The 25249-nt window shown below is 48.0% G+C and overlaps 1 protein-coding gene across 1 annotated transcript in view; it reads left to right on the top strand.

Annotated features, from left to right (window-relative positions):
* Positions 1 to 23314: 23314 nt before the first annotated feature.
* IGDCC4 (immunoglobulin superfamily DCC subclass member 4) overlaps positions 23315 to 25249 on the top strand; it is a 38425-nt gene continuing 36490 nt past the window's right edge. Inside the window, exon 1 of the mRNA XM_004453146.3 lies at positions 23315 to 23399. Coding sequence (XP_004453203.2) covers positions 23330 to 23399 — 70 coding nt within the window. The 5' untranslated portion in view covers positions 23315 to 23329. The remainder of the gene's footprint in view (positions 23400 to 25249) is intronic.

Raw genomic sequence — 25249 nt, 5'->3', positions numbered from 1 at the left:
CTGCCCCCAGACCAGTGCTGCTTAACCCTTTCACATCATAACACATGGAAAAAGACATTAGTATGACACAGGGATAAACAGACATTCTGGGATAACCTGTTGATACAACTTGTAGCCAGAAGTGACTGGCCAGGCTCACTTCAGCTCTGACAAGATTAGTATCTCAATTTACCTATAAGCCACCTATAGCACTCCAGTTGGGAAACTATAATAGGCCATAGCATGGCATTGGTCTCTAATTCAACCCACATTTACTGCTAACCAAAATTCAGCTCTCAACTGACTATAAGCATCCTGTGATGGCATTGCAGACTGCCCGGTGGCTCTAGGAGTCCAGTGCTCCCGTGTTGGACCAGGGTGAGTGCTGTGGCCATGAGACCTTTGGACCTCCATTTGACCTAACCTCACACACTTGTGACTGAGGAGGGTATGACTGATCCCTAGGTTCTTATTTTGGGGGACAACATTGAAACAGCTGCCCTATGAGGACTCAACCAGAGTATAATTTTATTTTAGGTTTGGAGTGGTTTATGGGGAGTACCCAGATTTAAATGTTCATCAGCCTGGCACTGTCCACAGATGTAGTGCCCCTGGACTGCCACCTGGAAGAGGGTGAGCTCTCCTTGAAATGGATTAGAGGGATTTTAGCACCATGCAGTCACTAAGGTTGTTGAGTTTGCCATTTGTTCTTTACTGAAAGATGTTCTCTCTAAATTGTCACCCAACTTGAGTTCTTGAAATAGTTTAGGTAAGCAACTAGCCAGGATAATTGTCCTCAGCCAGTTTCAGGAACTGCCCCCTTCTTCATTGGAAAAAACACTGCAGAAATAGCATAGTTTATTTTAACATTCTACTCACAGGTGACAGGTCTTTGCCAGGAGGTCTTCTAGGCCGGAGAGGTTCTGGAAACCACACAACTCTTCTGTAAAATGAACTCAATGCTAGCCTGATTTCTGAGCATATATATATACAGTCGTTATATCCCTAAGCATGCCCAAGTGCACCGCTGCCTGTGGTTCTGTCAGGTACTTAGCAGCTTTGACTTAACTGCCCGTTCTTCTTCCTTCCTGGTGCTGTACCTGCTGCAGCCCAGGTCCCTTGATCTCATGCTGGGTAACTGCAGCTCTCAGGCCTGAGCTGGGGGCTGCAGAATAAGAATTCCAAGTGACTTTAAAGACATGATCTGCAGTTTTCATTCAGCAAACATTTAGCAACAACCATGTGCTAGGCCTGTGTTAGGCCCTGAAAAAACAAAGGTGAAGAGCACACAGTCTTGGCCTTCACAGGCTCACAGGATCAACTTCACCTCCACCCCACGGCACACTCAGCAGGACACTGTCCAAAACGGCAAGCCGTTCTCACTCCTGCCCAACTTCCAGTGGTGCTCTAGGCCCTAATCAAATCCAAGTTCTTGACATTCAAGGCCTTTTGTCACTTGACCTGTCCTCACGTCCCCTCACCTCAACATGTGCCCAGGAGTTCCTGTTTCTATTAAAATACATGCTTTGAAGTCAGATCCAGGTTCTAATCTCAACTCCCTGATTTAGTAACTTTGACAATAACTCGATCTTTCTGAGCCTCAATGTCCCCGTCAGTCAGGTGGAGATTAACAGATAAAGCAAAAGAATCCAACTCAGCAGGCAATGTTAACTTCTTTTCCCAGTCTTGATTATACTCTTTGACCATCTCTTCTGATCCTACCTATCTTCCAAGGTCCAGTTCAAGTCTCGCCTCCTCCTGGCTCTTTCAGCCCTTAGTGTTCTTCCTTTTGATACTTACAGGGAATTTATATGGGAATCTCACCGACAGGGAATCTCACCACCTGAAAGAGGTGGTATGGCAAATGGCATTGGCACTGGAGCCTGGCCTCAACCATTGCCTCTGCCTCTTGCTGGCTTTATATGGGCCTAGGCGTGTTTACTTAGCATTCTGATCCTCAGTTTTCTCAGCTGTGAAATTGAAATAATATAGAAGCTTCCTTAAAGAGTTGTTGTGAGAAATTAATACACATAAAGTTCTTAGTGCCTGGCATGTAGTATCAGTGCTCATTAAAGATTATTATCTCAGGTTTAGTGTTTAATTTTATATCATGCTTATTGGATACTTGAGTACAAAAAATTTTCAAATAAAGTATTTTGACCTCCCCCATTTAGGGTTGCCTGATTGACAGATTACAGGTTCCTAAGCATCTGTCTGCCAATTCACTTGTAAAACTGCAAAGGAAACCAAATCCCCCCAAATTTAAGCCTTTAGGGCTCTTTCTTTCAAAATCTCTTTGGAATTTTTATTCCTCACCCTCCACTGAGGATTTAGGTCAGGAGGAGTGGTGTCTCCCAACCTTGGTAGCTATTACAATTCCATGGAAACCTTTTGAAAACACTGATGTCTGAGTCCCATGCCAGATGAATTACATAAAAATGACCAGGGTGGGGGTTCTGCCACTTGCTTAAAAATTATTTTTATGCCAATATTAAAAATTACTGAGTTAACACAAGATAATAACTACAACAACAATCTGCTTTAGTCAGCGGTTACAAACAGCACCCCACCCCCATTTTATTTTGTTCATTCCTCAACCTTGAGGAGTTTGGGACCATGTCTACTCTGCTTCAGGCTGAGAAGGAACATAGATATTAATGTTTTGTTGCAATTGAAGATACTCCTTGCTTTTGGGATATCCCTCTCCATTGTTTTATTAGTTGTCCAGGGCGTGCCTGAAGAACTGAAGGGTAGAAATTGGCCACCTATCTGCTGAGTTTTATGGCATAGGAACAATCTGAGGGCTTTAAGTCTCTGAGAAATGTATCTAACCAGTATATTGAAAATTATAGATTCAAATAAAGGAAGTAAAAGAATCATGATTAGCACTTTTGTTTGAGGCTTTGTTTACTGTACCTGCCATCTTTTAATTTTTTTTTTTTTTTTTTTGTAAGTTTCCTAGGTGATTCTAATGTGCAGCCAGAGTGAAGAGCAATGGAAGATTTTGTTCACAGAATGTGAGAGCCGGAATAGCTTTTTTTTTTAAGATTTATTTTATTTATTCCCCTCCCTCCCTTGCTGCTTGCACTTGCTGTCTGCTCTCTGTCCATTTGCTGTGCATTCTTCTGTGTCTGCTTGTCTTCTCATCTTCTCTTTAGGAGGCACCAGGAACCTATCCCTGGACCTTCTGACATGGGAGAGAAGCACTCAATTGCTTGAGCCACCTCAGCTCCCTGGTTTGTTGTGTCTCTCATTGTCTTTTCCTCTGTGTCTCTTTTTTGTTGTGTCAGCTCTCCGTGCAGGCCAGCTCTCCTTTACCAGGAGGCCCCAGGAGCCAAACCTGGGACCCCCATATGGTAGACAGGAGCCCAATCACTTGAGCCATATCTGCTCCCCCAGAATAGATCTTTGAATTCACCTAATCTCCTTTCTTTACAGATAAACTGAGGCCAGAGCCAGCAAGTGATTCCACCATAGCCATCACAGCTGCTGATGGGAGCCTACTCTTGAGCCAAGTCTTCTGGCTGTGTCTCCACTTCCCTGAGCAATGGTCTCCCAAACCATAGCTTAGGAGAGGAATTTGCCAAAGTGAGGGTTCTGTGGCTGTTTCCAGGATGGCCTCATAAGAAATGGAGGGGGTTGAGGAGATCCCAGAGTTTCTAGTCCTCCAACCCTCATTTTATCCAGAACAGCTTAGCTTTTTACTGTATGTATGATCTTGTTTGCAGCTTAAAGGAGGAGGTTAAACATCAGTGACATCTACCCTCATTTTACAGATGAAGAAACAGGCCAAGAGGACAGCAAGGCCAGGCAGTTGTCAAGTGGTAGAGCTGGTACCAAAACTCAGACTGACTTACTCCCTGAAGAACAGGCGGGTAAAGTGATTTACCCAAAGACCCAATTAGTTGGTAGCTGAACAGGAACACTTGAATGCAGCCTCTAGGACTCTCAAGTTAGAACTCCTATTAAATTTTCTAAAATCTAAGATGTCACCATTTATAAGATCCTGATATTAGAAACATAAAAATTAGAATAACAATGCATCTTAGTGAGGTAATAGAAAATTTTTACTAATAGATGATGATGGTTGCAAAACATTATGAATGTAACAGTACTTAATTACATATCTGAATGTAGTTTTTTTTTTTTTTAAGTATATATCTGGGAAGCGGCTGTGGCTCAATCAGTTGGGCTCCTGTCTACCATATGGCTGAAGGCAGGCTTGCCCGCACGCCGCAGAGAGCCACTGGCCTGCAAGTGCCGTGGAGTGCCACCTGCCTGCAAGTGCCGTGGAGAGCCAGCTCAGCAAGGGGACACAACAAAAAGGGAGACAAGTAAAAAAAACACAAGAGTGTGCAGTGAATACAGACACACAGAAGAACACACAGCGAATGGACGCAGAGCAGACAGCAAGCAAGCCGCAAGAGGGGGGAAATAAAAAAGAGTATATATCTTAGGGGAAGCGGATGTGACTCAAACAATTGAGCCCCCACCTACCACATGGGAGGTCCCACCTACCACATTTCATTCCTGGTGTCCCCTAGAGAAGATGAACAAGACAGCAAGCTGGCACAACAGGCAGGCACAGCAAGCTGATGTGACAAGATGACACAAACAAGGAGACACAAAGAGGAAAGACAACGAGACACAACAAAGCAGGGAACTGAGATGGCTCAAACGATTGAAAGCCTCTCTCCCATACAGGAAGTCCCAGGTTCAGTTCCAGGTGCTTCCCAAAAAGAAGATGAGCAGACACAGAGAGCACACAGCAAATGGACACAGAGAGCAGACAGTGCAAAACGATGAGGGGGGTGGGATAAATAAAATAAATCTTAAAAAGAAAAAAGTATATCTTAGCATCAAGAAATGGTATTTGCCTGAAATCTGAGTTCTTTCAGGGACTGAGCTCATGCTGAGCTCAAAAAGCATGTACTGGGTGGGTCTTGGATGTGAATCTCCCTGAACTTGCCCAGAGAAAAGAAGTGGGAACGGGAAAGAATAGGGAGTTTTGGAATCTGCTAGATGGGCTCAAATCCAGCAGTTGTGATCTTGAGCAATCCCTCTGTTTTTCTAATCTTGGTTTGCTGGACTCTAAAATGAGATCCTAGTACCTCCTTCACAGACTTGCTGGGAGACCAGCCCTGGCAGGAGATGGGGTCTTAGAAGTGGAAGCTGGCACACCTGCTGCCACTGGAAGCAGTCTGCTCTCCAGGACCTGAGCTGTCAGGCCCAAACCCTGGGGAGAACATAGATGCTGGGTAGGGAGAGCAGCATGACTCAGCCCAGGATCTTGGGAGAATAGCTGGTTCTGGGCCTTGAGCAAGGAGTGTGGATACAGAAGCCTCCCACGGGGGAGACTTGATGTTGTCTTGGCTCCAGGTACATTCCACCTGCCTGACCTGGGGCCTGATCTTCCGTGTTGCACATTACCTGGAATGAAGGCATCAGCTGCAAGGCCCTTGTTAGGGATGACATGTATTACCTGTGAGCAGGTCACACCTTCGCCCCTGAATACCAACAGCTAACATTTGTATGGTGAGTGTCCCACCACTTAGAGAATATTCCCTCCCACAGTGTCATTTCAATTCGATCTTCACAAACTAGGAATGTTAGTTGGGCTGTACTTTTATCCCTCACCTCCCCATTTTTTAACAGAGAGAGAAATGAGAGCTCAGAGAGGTTGTGTGCCATGCCCAAGGTCACAGTGCAGAAGTCAATAGGGATTGAGCAATTATCATGGATCTGGCTCATGCTGAGAGATCCAAGGACTGGGGATGCTTAGAGGAGCCAAAGGCATTTTCTGCTCTTCAAGGGCTCCCATTCCAGCAGTGGAGATGGACGTGTAAACAAAAAAAGGGAGGGCAGCACAAAGAGAGATGCCAGTGCTGTGTGAGCCCTGAGGAGGTAGAGAAGGACAGCGGTTAGGAGAAGGTTTGGAACCAGACAGCTTGCCATCCTGTCTCCCCAGAAACAGTGTCCTATGGTGTGACCTCCAGCAAGTTACTAAACCTCTCTGATCGCCAGCTTTCTCTTCTAGAAAATAGAGTTAATGATGGTGCTACTTCCCGGGGTTGGTGTGAGCTTAATATGAGCAAACATACACCAAGCTCTTACTCCTTGGCACATAGCAAGCGCTTAACCATGAGCTACTATTTCCTCTAGGCAGTGAAAAAGAGGGTGATCAGAGACGTTGCAAAAAGGAGTAGCATTTGGATTAGGCATTAAGGGGTGAGTTTCCCCAAGTAGAAGTCATTCTGGGCCAAAAAATTAGTTTGCACAGCGACATGAAGGGATGCAGGAGGGAGGAATGCTGGAGGGTTGGGAGTGGATGGGGTGGGGAGAGAGGTGACACCCTGGGAGGCACCATACTGGGGGTGGGGAGTGATAGGAAACCTTGAACGATGGGAGCTAGGTGGGGGGTGCCTCTGCCCCAACTCTTCTTGCTTCACCTCAACAGACTTCATTGAAACCAGAGGGGCCGGGTCATGGGATAGTTGTGCAAAGGAAAAGGTCTGTGGGTTAGGGCAGGCATAAGGTGAGAGCCCTGATGCCCAGAGACTGTGGCAGAGCACAGAGTAACCGGCAGGAGGGGTGCAGCTTCCAAACAGCAGTGGACAACGTAACCGGGGTCACCTAACTTTTAGTTCTGCTAAAGGCTCCCATCTTGCCATGGCCAGTGTGACCAGCTATAGGCAGAGAGCCCCTAAACCCCACCACAGTGCAGGTCTCAGCGCTTATGCATTGCAGCGGATGTGCAGGGGCTCATAAAGGGGACCAGAAAGGAGCCTTCTGATTCCTGTCTTGCTAGGCCAGGGTGGCCTTGAGCAGAGGAGGTGGTCAGGAGCCGTGGTCCAGGCAGGAACTAGCTGATGGCACCGCAAGGGAATGGTGCGGAGAAGTGTGTGCCTAAAGAGCTGGTGAGAAAGAAAGGGCCCATCAGCACGGACGACGTCCACCTGAACCAGAACTGCATTGACTTTTTTGTTTGGGTTTTATTTTTATCATGGTTACACAAGCACGAGCTTGAAAAATCAAGTACTATAACAAATTTCTAAATGTTTGTTCTGTTACTCTGATTTTTTCAGTTGTGCTGCATTAGCCAGTGGCATCCCTTTATGGAAGATAAGGATTTAGCTGTTTTCCCTCCCTTTTCCGCCAAACACCTACACGCTCCCCACTCCCTCATCCTCTCAATATCGTTCTGTGTCATTTTAGTTAGACCAATACTCAGTGCTTACATTATTATGACTATGTAAATGTGTTCAGAGATAAGCCATGTAATAAACTTTGAATTCATTTTCATTCATGCAGAACTTTTTGCTTTACTTAGTCAATAACTGTCTTCTTTTTTGTATTATGTAGTTACTGTCTTTTTTGAAAAGGTTATGTATTTATTACTATTTCAATCCCAAACTCATCAACCTTCCTATTGATTTCCTGTTTGTTTAATTGCTAGCATTTCCAACATTTTCCTACAAAATATACAACATTTTATGTATTTAGTAAGTTAATTAGGCTTTGGTCTAGCTTGAGAACATAGTCATCATTAATCATTGTTGATTCTTTGGAAGAAATGCATTCTAATTTCCAGGCAATTGGTTTACAGATGTGCTTTGGGCATGACTATCTGCATAATGCTCAGTTTCTGCCCTCAAGGAACTTCCATTGTCATTTGAGATGCAAAACTGAGACATATGAATTATGTATCTAAAGAAATAGCTGTACATGGCAGAAGTAATCCAGTGCCCATTGAGTGGCAGAAGAGGTGGTGGGGGCTAGACAATCACCCTGAAGGAGGTGGGAGTTGAGTTGAATTTTAAACGGTTGTATGTTTTGTTTTGTTTTTGTTTCTTCTCAAAGTTACATTTACTATTTCTGACTACAAAAATACTATATGTTCAATGTAGGCAATTTGGAAAAAAATAGAAAAGCACAAAGAAGAAAATTTAAATATCCCTTTATCCCATAATTTTTTTTTTTTTTTGGTCTTTATTTTTTTAATGTTACATTCAAAAAATATGAGGTCCCCATATACTCCCCACCCCCCTCACCCTACTCCTCCACCCATAACAACAACCTCCTCCATCATCATGAGACATTCATTGCACTTGGTGAATACATCTCTGAGCACTGCTGCACTTCATGGTCAATGGTCCACACCATAGCCCACACTCTCCCACGTTCCACCCAGTGGGCCATGGGAGGACATACGATGTCCAGTAACTGTCCCTGCAGCACCACCCAGGACAACTCCAAGTCCTGAAAACGCCCCCACATCTCATCTCTTCAAGTTGGTTAGGGGTTTGATAATGAAAAAGGTATGGAAAGTCATCCCAAGGTGAGATGAGACCCATTCCTCTGGTTCAGATGGTCTGAGCAGGGGAGGAGTGGGAAATAGTTCTGAAAAGGAAGGGTGAAGCTATAAACATACCTATCTTTTTCATCTTCCTTAAAAGAGGGTGAGCGGGGATGGCAGTGTGTGGTTATAATAGTTGTTTTAGTTTCCTAGGCTGCTTAAAGCAGATACCATGAAATGGGTTAGCTTAAACAATGGGAATTTATTAACTTACAGTTTGATGCCAGGAAAATGTCCAAATTAAGGCATCATCAAGGTGATGCTTTCTTCCTGAAGACAGGCTGCTGGTGATCCTTGGCTCCTCTGCCACATGGCGAGGCATGAGGTGGAGGCTGCTGGTCTCTCCCTTCTCTTGGAGTTTTGTTGCTTTCAGCTTCTTGCTTCTGTGGCACTCTCCCTCCCTCCCTCCCTCCCTCTCTCTCTGTCTCTCTCTCTTTCTCTCTCTCTCTCTTTCTCCCCCCTCCCCCTCCCCATCTCTCTTCCATTTATAAGGGACTCCAGTAATAGGATTAAGTCCCATCCTGAATGAGGGCGGTTACACCTTAACTGAAGTAGCCTCATTAAATATCCTGTACCCACAAGAACGGATTGGATTTAAGAACATGTTTTTCTTGGGTACATATACCTTCAAACCACCACAATAGTGAACCAAACCAGCTCTAATAGTGAACTGAACTAAAGCAGTAGTTCTGGTCATGTATTGCTTTATAACAAACCACCCTAAATTTAGCAGTGTAAAATAACAATCATTTGCTATTTTTATTCTCTGCCACAGTTCTAGGGGTTAACTGGGCTTAGAGTCTCTTATGCAGTTGTAATCAGACAGTGGCTGGGGCTGGAGTCCACATTTGACTCCAGGGCTGGAAAGACTCAAACATCTGGGTTCCTCCAGCATCTCCCTCTGCTTGTAATCTCTCCACAGTCTCCCCAGTAAAGTGGCTTCAAGATAGCTGGGCTTTTTCACAAAGGAGCTTAGGATTCTAAAGGTGAATGACCCTTGAGAGAAAGCCAGGAGGGAGCTGGAACTGGACCCCTTTTATGACATAACTCAGAAGAAGGGAGGAGAATCAGACTACACTTCTTGAATGAAATAATGTGAAAGAGTTTGTAGACATGTTCTAAATATGTTCACATACTTAGACAACTCACAATGATGAATTTTTATCTATTATGAGTGCCACAGAACCCCTCCCACCCCCAATACTGGTCTCATAGAGCAGTTTCTTGATTTAGGATTACAGAGCTGACAAAGGTCTTAGATATTATCTAGCAAGCATTTCCCAACTTTTTTTTTTTAAAGATTTATTTTATCCCCCCTCCCATTCCCCCATTGTCTGCTCTGAGTCCCTTCATTGTGTGTCCTTCTGTATCTGCTTGTATTCTCATTGGGCAGCTCCAGGAACCGATCCTGGGACCTTTTGGAGTGGGAGAGAGGTGATTACTTTCTTGTGCCACCTCAGCTCCCTGTTCTGCTACGTCTTCTTACTTTCTCTCCTCTGTGTCTCTTGTTGGGTCATCTTGTTGCACCAGCTCTCTGCACCAGCCAGCTCTCCTGTGCAGGACTGCATTCCTGCATGGGCCAGCACTCCATGTGGGCCAGCTTCACCAGGAGGCCCTGGGCATCAAACCCTGGACCTCCTATATGGTAGATGGGAGCCCAATTGGTTGAGCCACATCCATTTCCCCACCAACATTTTTTGATGTTCAAAAACCCTTTCACAGTAATATGTAACCTTGAGAATCCCTTAGTGATTTGAAACTTTCATCATTTTTGCATTGCAGATAATAAAGGAGTGACTATTTTTTTAAACATTCATTTTAAAAGTATTCATTGGGATCTTAATATATGCTCCACACTGTACTAGATTCCAGGGGGACAGGAGTGAGCAAGATACACATGGTCCCTGCCTGCAAAGAGCATTGGACATAGATAATTCAATAAAGAATTACAAAAAGTGTGTAAAATACACTGATTGGAGAAGTAGCAGCTCTCAAAAGGATTTCTGTTTTGATCTCTCTGCTCAAATCAAACTTGTGTTTCCAGTGCTTTAACATTTTCATTTGGATGCCACGAAGCCACTTCACACTCAGTAGGTTTTAAGAAAGCTCATTTTCTCCCCTCTCCCCTGTCCTGCTCTTCCTCCTTTGTTTCCCTTTGTTTAACAGCATCACTGGTTAAAGCCATAGAAACTGCAGTGCTCCAGCCTGGAGGTTCCTCCATCGACCTGTCCCCAACATGTTGCTTCTGAGAACTGTCTCAAATAAATTATTTTAAGCAAAAATAATAGTTTAGAACAGTGGATTATTAATTCAAGGTCACTTTAGTATATTTAATTAAAGTGATGATTTAAAAAAAGAAAGCCCTTTCCCCATTTCACAAGTGATCTATGCTGATGTGGGTTTTTTGGGCATTATAAAAAATTTATTGAAGTATTTCACACACACATAAACATACATAAACAATAAGGGCATATTAAAAGTTTTGAGCTTACAGAGCAAACATGCAGAACATCATACCGGGGTCCCATACACCAACCCTCCACCAACACCTTGCATTGTTGTGAGACAGTTTTTTCAAATGATGAAAGATTATTGTCAAAATCTTACTAACTATAGTCCTTATCTACCCGTTATTATTTTTTAAACATATTTTTATGACAGAAGTTGTAAATTTACAAAACAATCATTCACATGTGCAGGGTTCCCATACAAAGCCCTCTATCAACACACCACACCGTGGTCGAACATTTATTACAGATTATGAGATAATATGATCAGACTATTACCAGGTCCTTAGCATATGTTTGGCACACTTTTTCCATACCCCGCCATTATCAACACAGTATTTCTTTGGCATAGATATATAAATATTACATTTTCACTGTTAAGCACAGTCCATAGGTCACTCCAGTTGTATTTTTCCCATGCTTCTCCACATTACCCCCACCCTGCAATAGTGATGTACATCTGCTCTAGCTCACAAAGGATATTCTTGGATCTATACCATCGACCACAATTCTCATCCACCTCTGGGTTTACTGTGTTATTCAGTCCTAGATTACTCTCTAGCTTTCTTTTTTCTTTTTTTTTCTTCTTCACCCCTTCCCCCACCCCTCCCCCACCCTGCTGTTTTTGCTGTTTGTGTTCATTCACTGTGTCATCTTCTGTATCTATTTCTCTCTTTTTTCGTCTTCTCGTCTTTCTCCTCTAGGATTCACCAGGATTCCATCCTGGGGACCCTCTGGTGTGGAGAGAGGTTCCCTATCAATTGCGCCACCTCAGTTCCTGGTCTCTGCTGTGCTTCACCTTGACTCTCCCCTTTGTCTCTCTTTTGTTGCATCATCGTCTTGCTGCAGGACTCACTTCCGCGGGCACTGGTTCACCGCACAAGAACTCCACTTGCTGCGCGGGCACTAGGCTCACCACATGGGCACTGGCTCACCACATGGGCACTCATGTGGGCACTCGACTCACCACGTGAGCACTTAGTTTGCCACACGGGCTCTTGCTTGGGCACTCGGCTTACCATATGGGCACTCGGCTTACCATATGGGCACTTGGCTTACCACTTGAGCACTTGTGTGGGCACCTGGCTCACCACATGGGCACTCAGCTCACCACACGGTACCCACATGGGCACTCGGCTTGCCACACAGGCACTGGCTCACCACTCAGGCACACTTTCTCTTCTTCTTTTTCACCAGGAGGCCCCAGGGATCGAACCCAGGTCCTCCCATATGGTAGGTGAAGGCCTTATCACTTGAGCCACATCTGCTTCCCTCTAGCTTTCTTTCAATTGGCATTTATATCCCTAGACTAATTCTGTTTTATAAACTCACTTTATAATCTGTTACTATCTACTCTTTACATTTCCACACTTTTACACAAAGTTAATTAAACTTCTACACACATTAAACATCAGTAGCACATCTCAGTCTTCTTATCTCCTTTAAGAATCCACCACCTACCACATTTTCTTCTAGAAGTTTTGTGGTTCTTGCTTTTATATTTAGGTTTTTGATACATTTTGAGTTAATTTTGTATAAGGTTGAGATAGGGGTCCCCTTTCCTTTTTGGCTATGGATATCAAGTTCTCTCAGCAGCATTTGTTGAATGGACTGTTCTGCCCAGGCTGGATGGGTTTGACAGGTTTGTCAAATATCACTTGACTATGATGTGAAAGTCTGTATCTGAACCATCATTTCAGTTCCATTGGTCTGTGTGTCTGTCTTTATGCCAGTACCGTGCTGTTTTTACCACTGTAACTAGGTAATATGATTTAAAGTGCAGAAGTGAGAGTCCTCCACCTTCACTTTTCCTTTTTAAGATGTTTCTGGCTATTTGGGACCTCTTACCCTTTCAAATAAATTTGATAATCGTGTTTTCCATTTATTTTTTAAATGCTGGTGGAATTTTTTCAAGATTGCATTGAATCTGTACATTAATTTGGGTAGAATTGACATCTCTCTTTTTTTTTTAATGCTTCACCTCTTTTAGGGAGTGTGAACCTCCTTTTTTAAAAATAAAGTTTTTATTTATTTATTTATTTCTCTCCCCTCCCCCCGCCCAGTTGTCTGTTCTCTCTGTGTCCATTTGCTCGTGTTCTTGTTTCTATCTGCTTCTGTTGTTGTTAGCGGCACTGGGAATCTGTGTTTCTTTTTGTTGTGTCATCTTGCTGCGTCAACTCTCCGTGTGCATGGGCACCATTCCTGGGCAGGCTGCCCTTTCTTTCACGCTGGGTGGCCCTCCTTATGGGGCGCACTCCTTGTGTGTGTGGCTCCCCTTCACAGGGAACACCCCTGCGTGGCACGGCACTCCTTGTGCGCATCAGCACTGCGCATGGGCCAACTCCACACAGGTCAAGGAGACCCAGGGATTGAACGACGGACCTCCCATGTGGTAGACGGACGCCCTAACCACTGGGCCAAGTCCACTTCCCAGAAGTGACATCTTAATGATATTTAGTCTTCCAATCCATGGACTGTTCTTCCAATTATTTAGGTCTTTTTAAATTTCATTTAACAAAGAGTTGTAGGGAAGCAGATGTGGCTCAACTGATAGAGCACCCATCTACCATACGGAGGACCCAGGGTTCGATCCCCAGGACCTCCTGACCAGTGTGGTAAGCTGGCCCACATGCAGTGCTGCTGCACGCAGACTACTGTGCCCCGCATGCAAGGAGTGTGCCCTGTAAGGAGAACCCACCCAGGAGTGGTGCTGCATACACAGAGAGGTGACACAGCAAGATGACACAACAAAAAAGAGACACAGTTTCCCAGTGCTGCTGGATAATGCAAGTGGATGCAGAAGAACACACAGCAAATGGACACACAGAGCAGACAATGGGGAAGAAGAAGAGAGAAATAAATAAAATTAATCTTTAAAAACAAAACAAAACAATGAGTTGTAGTTTTCTGAATACAAGCATTTTACATTGTTGGTTAAGTTTATTCCTAAAAAATTTGGTTCTTTTAGTTGCTATTGTAAATGGAATTTCCCCCCGCTGATTTCCTGTCAGATTGTGCATTACTAGTGTCTTTTAAAGCCTATTTCATCTAATATAAGCATAGGTACTTGGGTTTTTTTGTTTGTTTGTTTTTTGTGGGGGCGGGGTGTGTGTTGTTTGGTTTGGTTACTGAATGCATGGAATATCTTTTTCTAGCCTTTCACTTTCTATTTATTGGTATCCTTGGATCCAAGGTGAGTCTCTTGCAGACAGCATATAGGTGGCTCATATTTTCTTATCCATTCTCACAGTCTCTGTCTTTTGATTGGGGAATTTAATTCATTAACATTCAATGTTATTGCTGTAAAGGCAGTTCTTATTTCACCCATTTTGGCCTTTGGGTTTTATCTGTCATATTTTATTTTCACCACTCTTTTTACACTTTTAGTTACTTTTACTGATATAATCTTCATTTCTAGACTCTTTTCCAAGCCTCTCTCACCTGCCATTCCTTTTCAGACTGTAACACACCCTTTAGTATTTCCTGCAAAGACAGTCTCTTGGCTACAAACTCTCAGTTTCTGTCTATCTGTGAATACTCTAAACTCACCCTCATTTCTGAAAGACAAATTTGCTGGATATAAGATTCTTGGCTGGAAGTTTTTCTCTTGCAGTATTTTAACTATATCATGCCATTGTCTTCTTGCCTCCATGGTTTCTGATGAGAAATTGGCACTTAATCTTATTGGGTATCTTATGTTATGCATAGTTTTTCTCTTGTTGCTCTCAGAATTTTCTATTTGTCTTAGGCATTTGACATTCTGATTAGTATGTGTCTTGGGGTTGGTCTATTTGGATTTATTCAAATGGGAGTACATTATGCTTCTTGGACATGATATCCATGTCCTTCAATATGGATGGAAATTTTCCACCATTATTTCTTCAAATATTCCTTCTGCCCCTTTTCCCTTCTCTTCCCTTCTGGGACACACATGACACGTATGTTGCACATCTCTTGCTATCATTTAGTTCCCTGAGACCTTGTTCAATTCTTTCCATTCTTGTGTATATTCCCTTTTGGAGGCCATTTCTTCATGCTTACCAATCCTTTCTTCTGCCTCCTGAAATCTGCTATTATATGATTCAAGTATATTTTTTATTTCATTTATTGCACCTTTCATTCCCATAAGATCTGTTATTTTTCTACTTATGCTTTCAAATTTTTCTTTGTGCTCAGCCAGTGTCTTCTTAATATCCTGGAATGCTTTAGCCATCTCATTGAACTTATTAAGGAGATTTGTTTGAACATCTATGATTAGTTGTCTCAACTCCTTTATGTCATCTGGCAGCTAATTTTTTTTTCTTTAACTGGGCCATATCTTCCCATTTCTTGGTGTGGATTGTAATTTTTTGTTGGTATCTTGGCATCTGGCTTACTGGATGTGTTTATTCTGGGTGCAGTTTCTCCCTTTAGTATAGGGCTTTCTTGCCCTTTCTGCCTTGCTGATTGTGTAGTAAGAATCAAGGATGTAGTTGGTGCTATAGGCTCTGGAGGCTCCTGCTGCTCGCATTGCCCAAGGGACCAATGAAACTTCTCCCAACTTTCTCCTTTGCCAAGGGTAGGAACAGAACCACAGCAGTGTGTAATAATCCAAGTCATGCAGGCCTAGACTCTAGTTATCCAGAGAGACTGATGAAGCTTCATGCCCCTTCCTCCCCTGCCTGGGACAGGGATGGAGCTGTAGGTGTGAGCAGCAGTCTATCTCATGTGGGTCCAAAGTGACTGCCGTTATCCTGGCAGACTTCCAGCCGTGCCAGCTGAGTGTACCCATGGTTACCTGGAGGGGCTGGTGCAGGCTCTGACAGCCTCCTCCCTAAGAGAGGTGGGGCTGAAGCCTCTATCCTCTACTAGCGGTGAGGCTGAAGCCTAGGCTAGGGTTGCAGTCCAATCTGGATGAAAGCTGGTCGCTACCCTCACTGTGATTTTCAGTTGACCTGGCCTCCCCTCATGAGGGGGCAGAGTCAAAATGGCAGCAACCAGCCCCGCTCTGATCCAGACAGGCCCAAACCCCAGCTGTAATATTCCAGGGTTATATTCCAGCCAGCTGAGCCCACCAATCAGTAGCTGAAGTCGGAGGCCAACCGTCTCCCGTTCCCCTGTTTTTGGGAAATGGAGCCTCCAACTCCAGCCACAGAACAGTTCCCGAGGCAGCTTGTGCCACCAGAGTAGAATGATCACCAGTCTCTGTTGGCATGGCCTGTATTTTCCTGTAACAGGTGCAGGCCCCCCTGTTACCAGATGTTGTCTGAGTTCTTGACTAAACTACATTAATTTCAAAAGCAAGCCACATTGATAACACCAGTAATTTATTACGGTACAGAGGAAAGAGAAATAGGATAAAATAACAGATCATGGGTCCCTGATAGAGAGGAAGGGGCTGAAGAGTGATAAAGAGGGCTGATTTATATAATACAATTTCCCCTTATGGATTATAAATCCCCAGGTTTACTTGAGTATTGATCCAGGCAGGGGTGAAGAAGGCCAGAATAGGGGTCAAAAGTCAAGAAAGAGCAAAAGGTCTTTGCATTTGCTTTTTAAACCATTAATTATTCTGTCCCTTTGCTAATGACAGGGAAGGAGTTACAGCTGTTTGCTGTTTTGATTGATAGTCCCCCAGGAGGGCCCAATGATAAAGTCCCTAGAGAATATCCAGGGCTTCTGGCTTCTGGAGGGACTCTCCTTCCGAATGGGGTTTCTCATCAGGGTCTTCCAGTAGTCATCTTGGGGGTACTGGTGTACACGTGGACTTTTTGCCAGGTTCCAGATCCATCTATAGATTCCCTATCTAGCCTGCTTTACCCCCAGCTTCCTCCCTGCTGGAGATGGGGCTGGGGCTTAGGCTAGAGCTACAGTCTGACTTGGATGGAAAGAAGCCAGTTCCTACCAGCACTGTGATTTTCAATCTGCCCTGCTTCCCTTTGTGCCAGGGGTGGAGTTAAGATGGCAGTTATCAGCCTCTTTCTGATTTGGACAGTTTCAAACTTTAGCTGTTCTTAGGATTGTACTTGACTAGTCAAGTTTACTAATCAGTAGCTGAAGTTGGTGCCCAACCGTCTCCTCCTCCCCCGTTTTTGGGAACTGGAGTTTCCAATTCCAGTGGTGGAATAGATCCTGAGTGACTTGTGCCACCAGTGGAGGATGGGCACCAACCTCCATGGCATGGAGTGCTCTACTTACAAATCTTTGCAGATGAGCAGTCTTCCCCCTTCCATTCTTTCAAGGATGTTGCAGAATGCTCTTCTGTTTTCCTGGAGCCCCCAAACTGGTGCTTTAGGTAGCTCTGGGTGATTACAATTGCCCTGGAGAACGAGCTGACTCTAGGAGCGCCTTACTCTGCCGCCATCTTGCTGATTATCCTGGAGTTTTTTAAGATTTATTTTATTTATTTCTTATCCACCCCCTTCATTGTTTGCACTTGCTGTATGCTCTCTGTGTCTGTTCGTTGTGTGCTCTCTGTGTCTGCTCATCTTCTTTCTAGGAGGCACCTGGAACCAAACTCAGGACCTCCCATGTGGGAGGGAGGCACCCAATTGCTTGAGCCACCTCTGTTCCCTGCTTGTTATGTCTCTCATTGTGTTTCCTCATTGTGTCTCCTTGTGGCATCATCTTGGTACATCAGCTCTCTGCACCAGCCCATCACATCATCTCGCTGTCTTGCTCATCTTCTTTAGGAGGCACCAGGAACCAAACCTGGGACCTCTCATGTGGTAGGTGGGCACCCAACAGCTTGAGCCACATCCACTTCCCCATGCTGATTTTAATAAATTGAAAACAAACAAACATGATTTTTGTCAACAAACAAAACTATATGTCAATTTTAGTTTGGTACTAAATGTACATTGCAACCTAATACTGAATTATGGGATCAAAAATAGACAAAAATTACTATCATGATATGACTGCATTTTGTGCTAGTTAACAGTTTTTTTATTTTTTGAGTTTTGTTTTTGAAATGTGAAAAGGATTTTAGGCTCTATTGGGAATCCCTTCTCCCCAAATAATACACTCTTGAGGGAAGCAGATGAGGCTCAAGTAGATGGAGCAGATGAGGCTCCACCTACCATATGGGAGGACCTGGGTTTTGATCCCTGGGGCCTCCTGGTGAAAAAGAAGGGAAAGCATGCCTGCGTGGTGAGCCAGTGCCTACTCAAGTGCCCATGTGGTGAGCCAAATGCCTGCATGGCAAGCTGAGTGCCCACGCAAGTGACTGCATGGTGAGCCAGTGCCTGTGCAGTGAGCCAAGTGCCTGTGCGAGCACCCCTGTGTTGAGCCGAGTGCCCACACAGCAAGCCATTGCCCACGCAGCGAGCCGAGCATCCGCGTGGCAGCCGAGGGCCCACATGGTGAGCCAAGTGTCTGTGTGAGGGCCCGCGTGGCACGTCAGGTGCCCTCGTGAGTGCCCACATGGTGCGCCAGTCCTGCACAGCAAGCCAGTGCCCACACAGTGAGCCGAGTGCCCACCCGCGTGAGTGCCCGTGTGGCAGCCAAGTGCCCGCGTGGTGAGGCAAGTGCCTGTGTAAGTGCCCACATGGTGAGCCAAGTGCCCATGTGAGTGCTCATGTGGTGAGCCAGTGCCTGCGCAGCGAGCCAGTGCCCGCACGGTGAGCCAAGTGCCTGCGTGAGTGCCTATGTGGTGAGCCAGTGCCCACGCGGCGAGCCGAGGGCCTGTGCAATGAGCCGAGTGCCCACGCAGTGAGCCGAGTGCCCACGCAGTGAGCCAGTGCCTTCTCAAGTGAGTCATGCAGGAAGATAATGACACAACAAAAGAGAGACAAAAGGGAGAGTCAAGGTGAAGGGCAGCAGAGACCAGGAACTGAGGTGGTGCAATTGACAGGGAACCTCTCCCCACATCAGAGGTCCCCAGGATCGAATCCCGGTGAATCCTAGAGGAGAAAGATGAAAAAACAAAAAAGAGAAATTGATACAGAAGATCACACAGCGAAGGGACACAGACAGCAAAAAAAAAAAAAAAAAAAAGAGGTGCAGCGATGCCCAGAGATGTACTCACAAAATGCAATGGATGTGTCATGATGATGGGGGAGAGTGTTGCTGTGGGGGGAGTGGTGGGGTGGGGGCGGTGGGGGTGAATGGGGACCTCATATTTTTTGAATGTAATATTTTTTAAAAATGAATAAAAAAAAAAGAAAAAAAAAAGTAGGGTGGTAGCAGGGAAAAATACATTGTAGATACGAATAGTCTGCCTTTCCAATAAATGAACTGTCATTAGATTTTGTTTTCAAACGTTGGTTTTTGTTATACTAGTGACTAGTGAATTTTTGTTGGAAGACTAACATTTCTTGATCAGTTTGAAGCAAATTGCAAAATTATTTTCTTCTCAGCATCAGGTTTTTTAGTGTAGTATTCGTACTTCTTAAATTTATTATATATTTCTTACGGTCCAACAGGGCTCTAAATTAAACAATATATAAATAACTAAGTTTGAAAACATTTAGAGTTGTTTAATGAAAAAAACCCATGCCGGTGGCTGATGGTGTTCTCCCGAGCATGTCCCCCTGCCCTGCACTGACCTCCAACTGTGAATGGCCCATATGCAGTTAGGGGCGTTCCAAGGCACCATTTGAAAGAGGAAAATAATAGAGTCATTATCTTATTGATAGTTTTGTGTCTTTTTTTTAAAGTAAAACGGGTGCCATATCCACCTTTAGTGACGTGATCCCCACGGAACCGCTGGTCAGATAATGTGGCTCACACCCTAGCCCTCTTATTTTTCTCAGTGATGAGGCTGAGGCCCAGAGAGAGGAAAGAAGTTACCCGAGTTACACAGCAAGCCTGTGAGAGAGGCAGGACAAGAACCCTGACTCGTTCCTTACGCTGGGTTGGCCTGGCTGAGACTGTGACTCCCCTTTTCCTTACATCCCACACCCCCCACCCAGAGCCTGTGAGATACGAACATAGAGAAGTTCATTGGATACGTGTGGTTTGCGGAATCAGTCTCTTCATGCGGAACAAGGTACATCTTGTTCATTCATATGTTCATTCATTCATTCATTCATTCATTCGACAGCAAAACCAATAGTGCTTTCCAGGTGACGATGGCCCCACCCTCCGTGTTTGCTTTCGTCTCCCACCCCAGCTCTCCTGCCCATTCAAACCTCCTTCATTCTGGGCTTGGCACTTGTTTCCTGAGGAAGACCTCCCTGTCTGCCCAAAAGTTTGGCTTGAGGGCGCCCCTGGCAGCCCCCATCACAGCCTGTACCTCAAGGCACTATACTCGCCTGTCTACTCATCTGGCTCCCTCACTGGACTCAGCACCACACAGGCAAGAAGCTTCTTGTTCAGTGCTGTGCTCCCAGGGCCCAGAGCAGGGCCTGACTCGTGAGCACCCAGGAGTGACCTGGATCTACCAATGCCAGAACACTCCCGTGCTCTCACACCGCTGGTTCTGCACAGGGAGCTGCCTCCCCCTGCCTCCCCCACCTCTCTGTTGGTTCCACGCTCCTTAGATTGTCAAATATCCCCAACAACTGGCCATCCCCACCACACACGCCCTTACTGTCCCTCCTCCTCCTCCTGCTCCCGTTCCCAACCCCCCCCCCCCCGCCACGAGTGTCCCAGGGGCCCTGCTGTCCAGGGGCAGCTACTTGCCAGGTGCTTGTCTGGCCACTTAGAATTCAGCAATGAACCTAAAAGACAAAAATCCCCATTCTCATGGGGGGTACATTCTAGTTTCGGGGACAGATTATAGATGAAACAAGTAAAATTTAGAGCATGCCTGAAAGTGGTAAATGTTACAAAAGTAAAGCAGGGGGAACGGAGTGATCAACAGAGCAACATGCCTGAGTTGTATTGTGCTGTGATACGCACCTCACCCATGACTCTCCATCTGTGAGAAGGACACTGCAGAGGCAGGAAACACAAGGGACTGTGAATGACGACTATGAGCCTGACCGACACTGCAACGAGGGAAGGTACCTCCTACTCCATTTCCTACCTCCCCCCAGGCTGCCGGGACCTCCTCACCCTGGTATGATGCCAGCACTCCATATGGGGGGCCCTCCCACGATGCCAATGATGGGCCCTCCTCCTCCTGGGATGATGCCAGTGGGACCTGCTCCGGGAATGAGGCCGCCCGCAGTAGGCCACATGCCAATGCCTGGAGCCCCAGTGATGAGACCTCCTGAGCGTCCCATGACGGTGCCCACTCGGCCAGGAAGGACCCGGCCAGGCAGATAAGGCGAGAGGGGAGCCCTTAAGAATCAGTGTCATATTGCTTGTTCTGCTTCACCAGGAGATACAGTGCTGTGACTCGTGTTTTCTAACAGCATGACAAGGAAGACTTGCTCCCTCCTCCTAACAAAGAGCATAATTTTGAAGGGAAGTAGTGGGACGAAAAAAGAAGTAATTTTCATTCGTATTGTGAAATGTGAAAATAGAGTTGTCAGTTCTTACAGTTAAAAAAAAAAAAAGGCAGGGAAGGGGGATAGTGAGAGTGGGGGGAGTTGTGAGGAAGACACAACAGTACCTGGGGAAGAGAGCTCCAGGCTTGACACTGGCTGGGTCTTGAGGCTGGACGGGAGGAGGCTGGCCTCGATCAGGTTACAGCAAGGACGCCAGCATCGCTGCCTGCCCAGGCATTGAGCACAGGAGATGGGAGAGGAGGGGAGGTCAGAGCAGGAAACAGGCTACAGAGCAAACAGGGCTTCTCAGGCAAGCTAAGGACTTTGACTTTTGCTCTGAGATAGGAGCCACTTTGAGCAGAGAAGTGACATGATCTTGCCCACATTTTAACAGGCTGCTGAAACAGGAAAAAACTGAAGCAGGGACAAGGGCAGAAGCAGGGAACCAGCAAGGAGGCGATTGCAACAATCCAGGTGAGAGATGCTGATGCTTTGACCAAGGTGGTATCAGGGAAGGTGGGAGTGAAGGATGTGAAATCAAGGATGGCACCAGCGTTTCTGACCCGAGCAACAGGAAGGACGGAGATGCCAGACACCGAGATGGGCAAGACGTGTAGAAGGAACAGGTTTGATGGCGAAGCTCAGGAGACCAATTTTCGGCATGTTAAGTTTGAGATGCCTATTAGACAGCTAATAGAAATGCTGAGCAATGCTGAGCAGATCTGGCTTCAGTGGAGATGGTCCACACTGGAGAGAGAAATTTGGGCATCATCAGCCTATAGATTCTATTTAAAGCCTTTCGGACCAGATGACATCCTAAGAGAAGCAAATGTTTCAAGGAGGAGGGAGTGATCATTGGAGTCAAATGCTGCTGACAGTCAAAGATGAGGCCTGGCAATGAGTGAATAAATGCCAGTCCCTATTAGATCTGCAAAGCACAGGTGATTATTATTATCTGGTAACAGATAGGCAAGGCACCTACTGAGTTCCTAGCAGAGACAAAATGGCTCTAAGTCCCCAGGGAACTGTGGCGACACACGGAATGGAAGAACCACAGGCACCTCAGTGTTGGACGGGACCTTAAATAGGTCATTTAATCTGTACCCGTATCCCTACCCCAGCCTGGCTCTAGAATAGGAAATACTTGTGGGATACTGAGGCAACCAGTCTGGCTAGGAGAGTTGGAGGAGCACAATGAGAAAAAGAGTAGTTCAGTAAAAAATGGACAGCGGAGGCAGGATGAGGGGTGGAGGGTGACTGGCCCCAGGATCAGAAAGCCAGAGCTCAGGTCCAGCTTCCGCGACTCTCTAGCCTCGAGTCCTTAGGAGAGTGGCTTCACCTCCCTCAGCCTCAGTTTTCCCATGTGTAAACTGGGAATAATCAAACCTTCCATGTATTCCTGGGATGGCTGTGGGGACTTAAGGGAGCAGTGCCTGGGGTAGAGTAAATGCCCTGCCTGGGTTGGTTATTGCGAAAATGGGAATGCTGCGGAGAGAAGCATGCTGCGTGGAATGGCAAGGGAAATGGGGATAAGAAGGGAACTATCATGACCTGGGTGTGCCTGTTAGTGAATCCTAAGCAGGAGTCAGGCTAGAACCTGGGCTTGGAATGGGTGGCAAGATGGGGCTATCTGGACCGAGAGAGGCCTCAAATCCGCCTCCACTCCGCCTGGAACAGACATGAAGGAGACCCTGAGGCAGCAACAGGGGAAAGCTAAGGAGACCCAGAGACAGACCAAAAGACAGACCCAGAAACAAGCGGCTTAACGGGGACCCGAGGCAAACCGGAGAGAGCGCGGCACCGGGGCGCAGACCCAGGAGGGCAGAGCCCCCGCGCTGCGCAAGGTCGCGGCGCACCGGACAGGAGCCCAGGGCCAGGCCGAGGCGGCCGCACGGGCTGGGGCGCCCCCGCCCCGGCTGCTCGCTCAAGATGGCGATAGAGGGGCGGGCGAGACCGCGGCGGCCCCGGCCCCCGCGCCGGCCCCCACTTGGGCCCGGGCCCCCGAGGCCGCGCCCCCGCCCGCGGCGCCGCGCCTCCCCGGGCCACTGACGCCCGGCGCGCCCTCCCCCGGCGGCGGCGGCCGAGGCGCGGGGAGGCGGCGGCGGCGGCGGCGGCCGGGGCCGGGCCCCATGGCGCGGGGCGACGCGGGCCGCGGCCGCGGGCTCCTGGCGCTGACCTTCTGCCTGCTGGCTGCGCGCGGTAAGGGCGGGCGCCGCGGCGCCGGCGGGAGCGGCTGCGGCGTGTGCGTGCGCCCGCGCTCGGGGCTGCGCCGGGCGGAGGGGCTGGAGCGGGTCCCGGGTGGCGAGTGCGTGCGGGGGGCGCGGCGCGCGGGCGGCGCGTCTGTGCGGGTGCGGGCTGGGCGCGGGGCGCCGCCGGCCGCGGCCGGGGGTCGTGTGCGGCGCGTCCTCGTCCACAGGGGGTGTGTGCCCTTGGTTTGCGGAGTCTGGAGGGAGGGTGTCGGTGTGTGTGTTCGGGGGGGGAGGGTGCTCCTACGGGTGTACGTGTCCGCAGTGCGTGCCACGGTCGCGGCGTGGCATCGGCCGGGCGGGTGGCTGCGGCGTCGGTGCCTTGCAAGGGTTCGGCTCTGCCCTGCCCGCAAGTCTCTCCGGGTTGAGAGTATGTTCGTGAGAAAGATGAGGGGTGCGGGGGTGTCAGCACCTCCATTTGTGTTGGGTGCGTGTGTAATTGCGTTGATGCAGCTGAGCTAGTATTTGGCCTTGGCTTTTGGGGAGTGTCCTTGCCTGTGGTGGGGGGCCAGGGTGGGAGATTCCGGACCGACGGGGAGGGGGGACTTTCCCCGCTCAACTTTACCCAGTGGGTGTGGTCCCTGGGGCAGGTTGGGGAGGGGGGAGTTGCTCTCCCAAACCTGTGGGCCAGAGTGGGCTGGGGAAGGGGGCAGGAAACCAGTTGCTTTCGTGGACAACTCTCGCAGTCGGGATGGGACGCGTGTCACTCCTGCCCCACCCCCCAGGGGCCGATCTGGGAAACGCGGACGGGGTCAGCAGGGCCCCCTTCAGCCCCCGCCCTCCAGGGCCGGGTGGAGGTAGCGGTAAGAGTCAGGGTTGTCCACGCTGAAGAAAGGGCCGGCGAGGGGGTGACAGCCCCCCACGCGCGAGCCCTTTCCCCAGGGCCCCTTCCTCCACCCCCAGCCCTCTCGCGTTCCGTCCTGTGCGCGTTTGGGGGGCGGCCCACGGGGAGGGTGGGTGGTGGGGCTGGGGAGGGGGATGGGCTGCCCGCTTTGTTTGCCTTGCTCCAGCCCTCCCAGCCGGGGGGAAAGCTGAGGATGTGTCCGGGGCGAGTCGGGGAGGGACTGGGGGGTGGGGGTGGGGAGGGGGATTTCTCTCCAGCTGCTGCGGCTTTCCAGAGAGACTCAACCAGGCCACGTGGGAGGGAGGCCTGGAGGGCGGCGGGGGTTGGGGGTGGGGTGGGAGGGAAGGAGCCTCTGCCTGACCGGCCCCAGGCCCATCTCCAGGAAACCCCAGCGGCGGGTGGGAAAGTGCTGGAAACTGCTGGGCCCCCTTCTGTCCCAGCAGAGGCAACCCCCCTTTCCAGTCCCGACCGCTGGTTTGGAGTTCGGCGGCTGCCCGGGGGCAGGATCCGGACGGCTAGGTCTAGGGACTGCGGAGCCCGGGTTGTCACGTGAAGGGCCCAGGAAAGTGTTGGAGAAGATTCCAAGGTCCTGGAGCCCGGGAGATTTAGGAATAGTTGCGGCCCCCTCCGCGAGCTCCAGGAAGGGCTCTGGGTCGCCCAGCAAAGTGGAAGCAGGACTAGGGGCCGCATTCGCGAATCCTGGGTACTGGTGGGGCCTCCAGCGAGGAGCTCAGCCTCCCTGCTTTTAGCCCTGACCTCTCCCTGCTCCAGAGTGCACAGCGCAGGGGCAGGGCCCGAGCTGGGGCTCCTCTTGGCTGCAGTGTGAGCAGCTAAAGCAACCACTCTCCTCTCCCTCCTCTCACCCACCCCACTTTGAGTGTGGGAAGCTCAGCAGGCCTGGGGACACTCCAGTGGAGTTCTGATTACCCTGATCCAGACTGGGGTCATTCCTTCCTTCC

Source organism: Dasypus novemcinctus, chromosome 3 (genome assembly GCF_030445035.2).
Source record: "Dasypus novemcinctus isolate mDasNov1 chromosome 3, mDasNov1.1.hap2, whole genome shotgun sequence".
NCBI lineage: Eukaryota > Metazoa > Chordata > Mammalia > Cingulata > Dasypodidae > Dasypus > Dasypus novemcinctus.
Note: the sequence above shows the minus strand (reverse complement) of the source record. Positions and strands in the feature narration are given on the sequence as shown.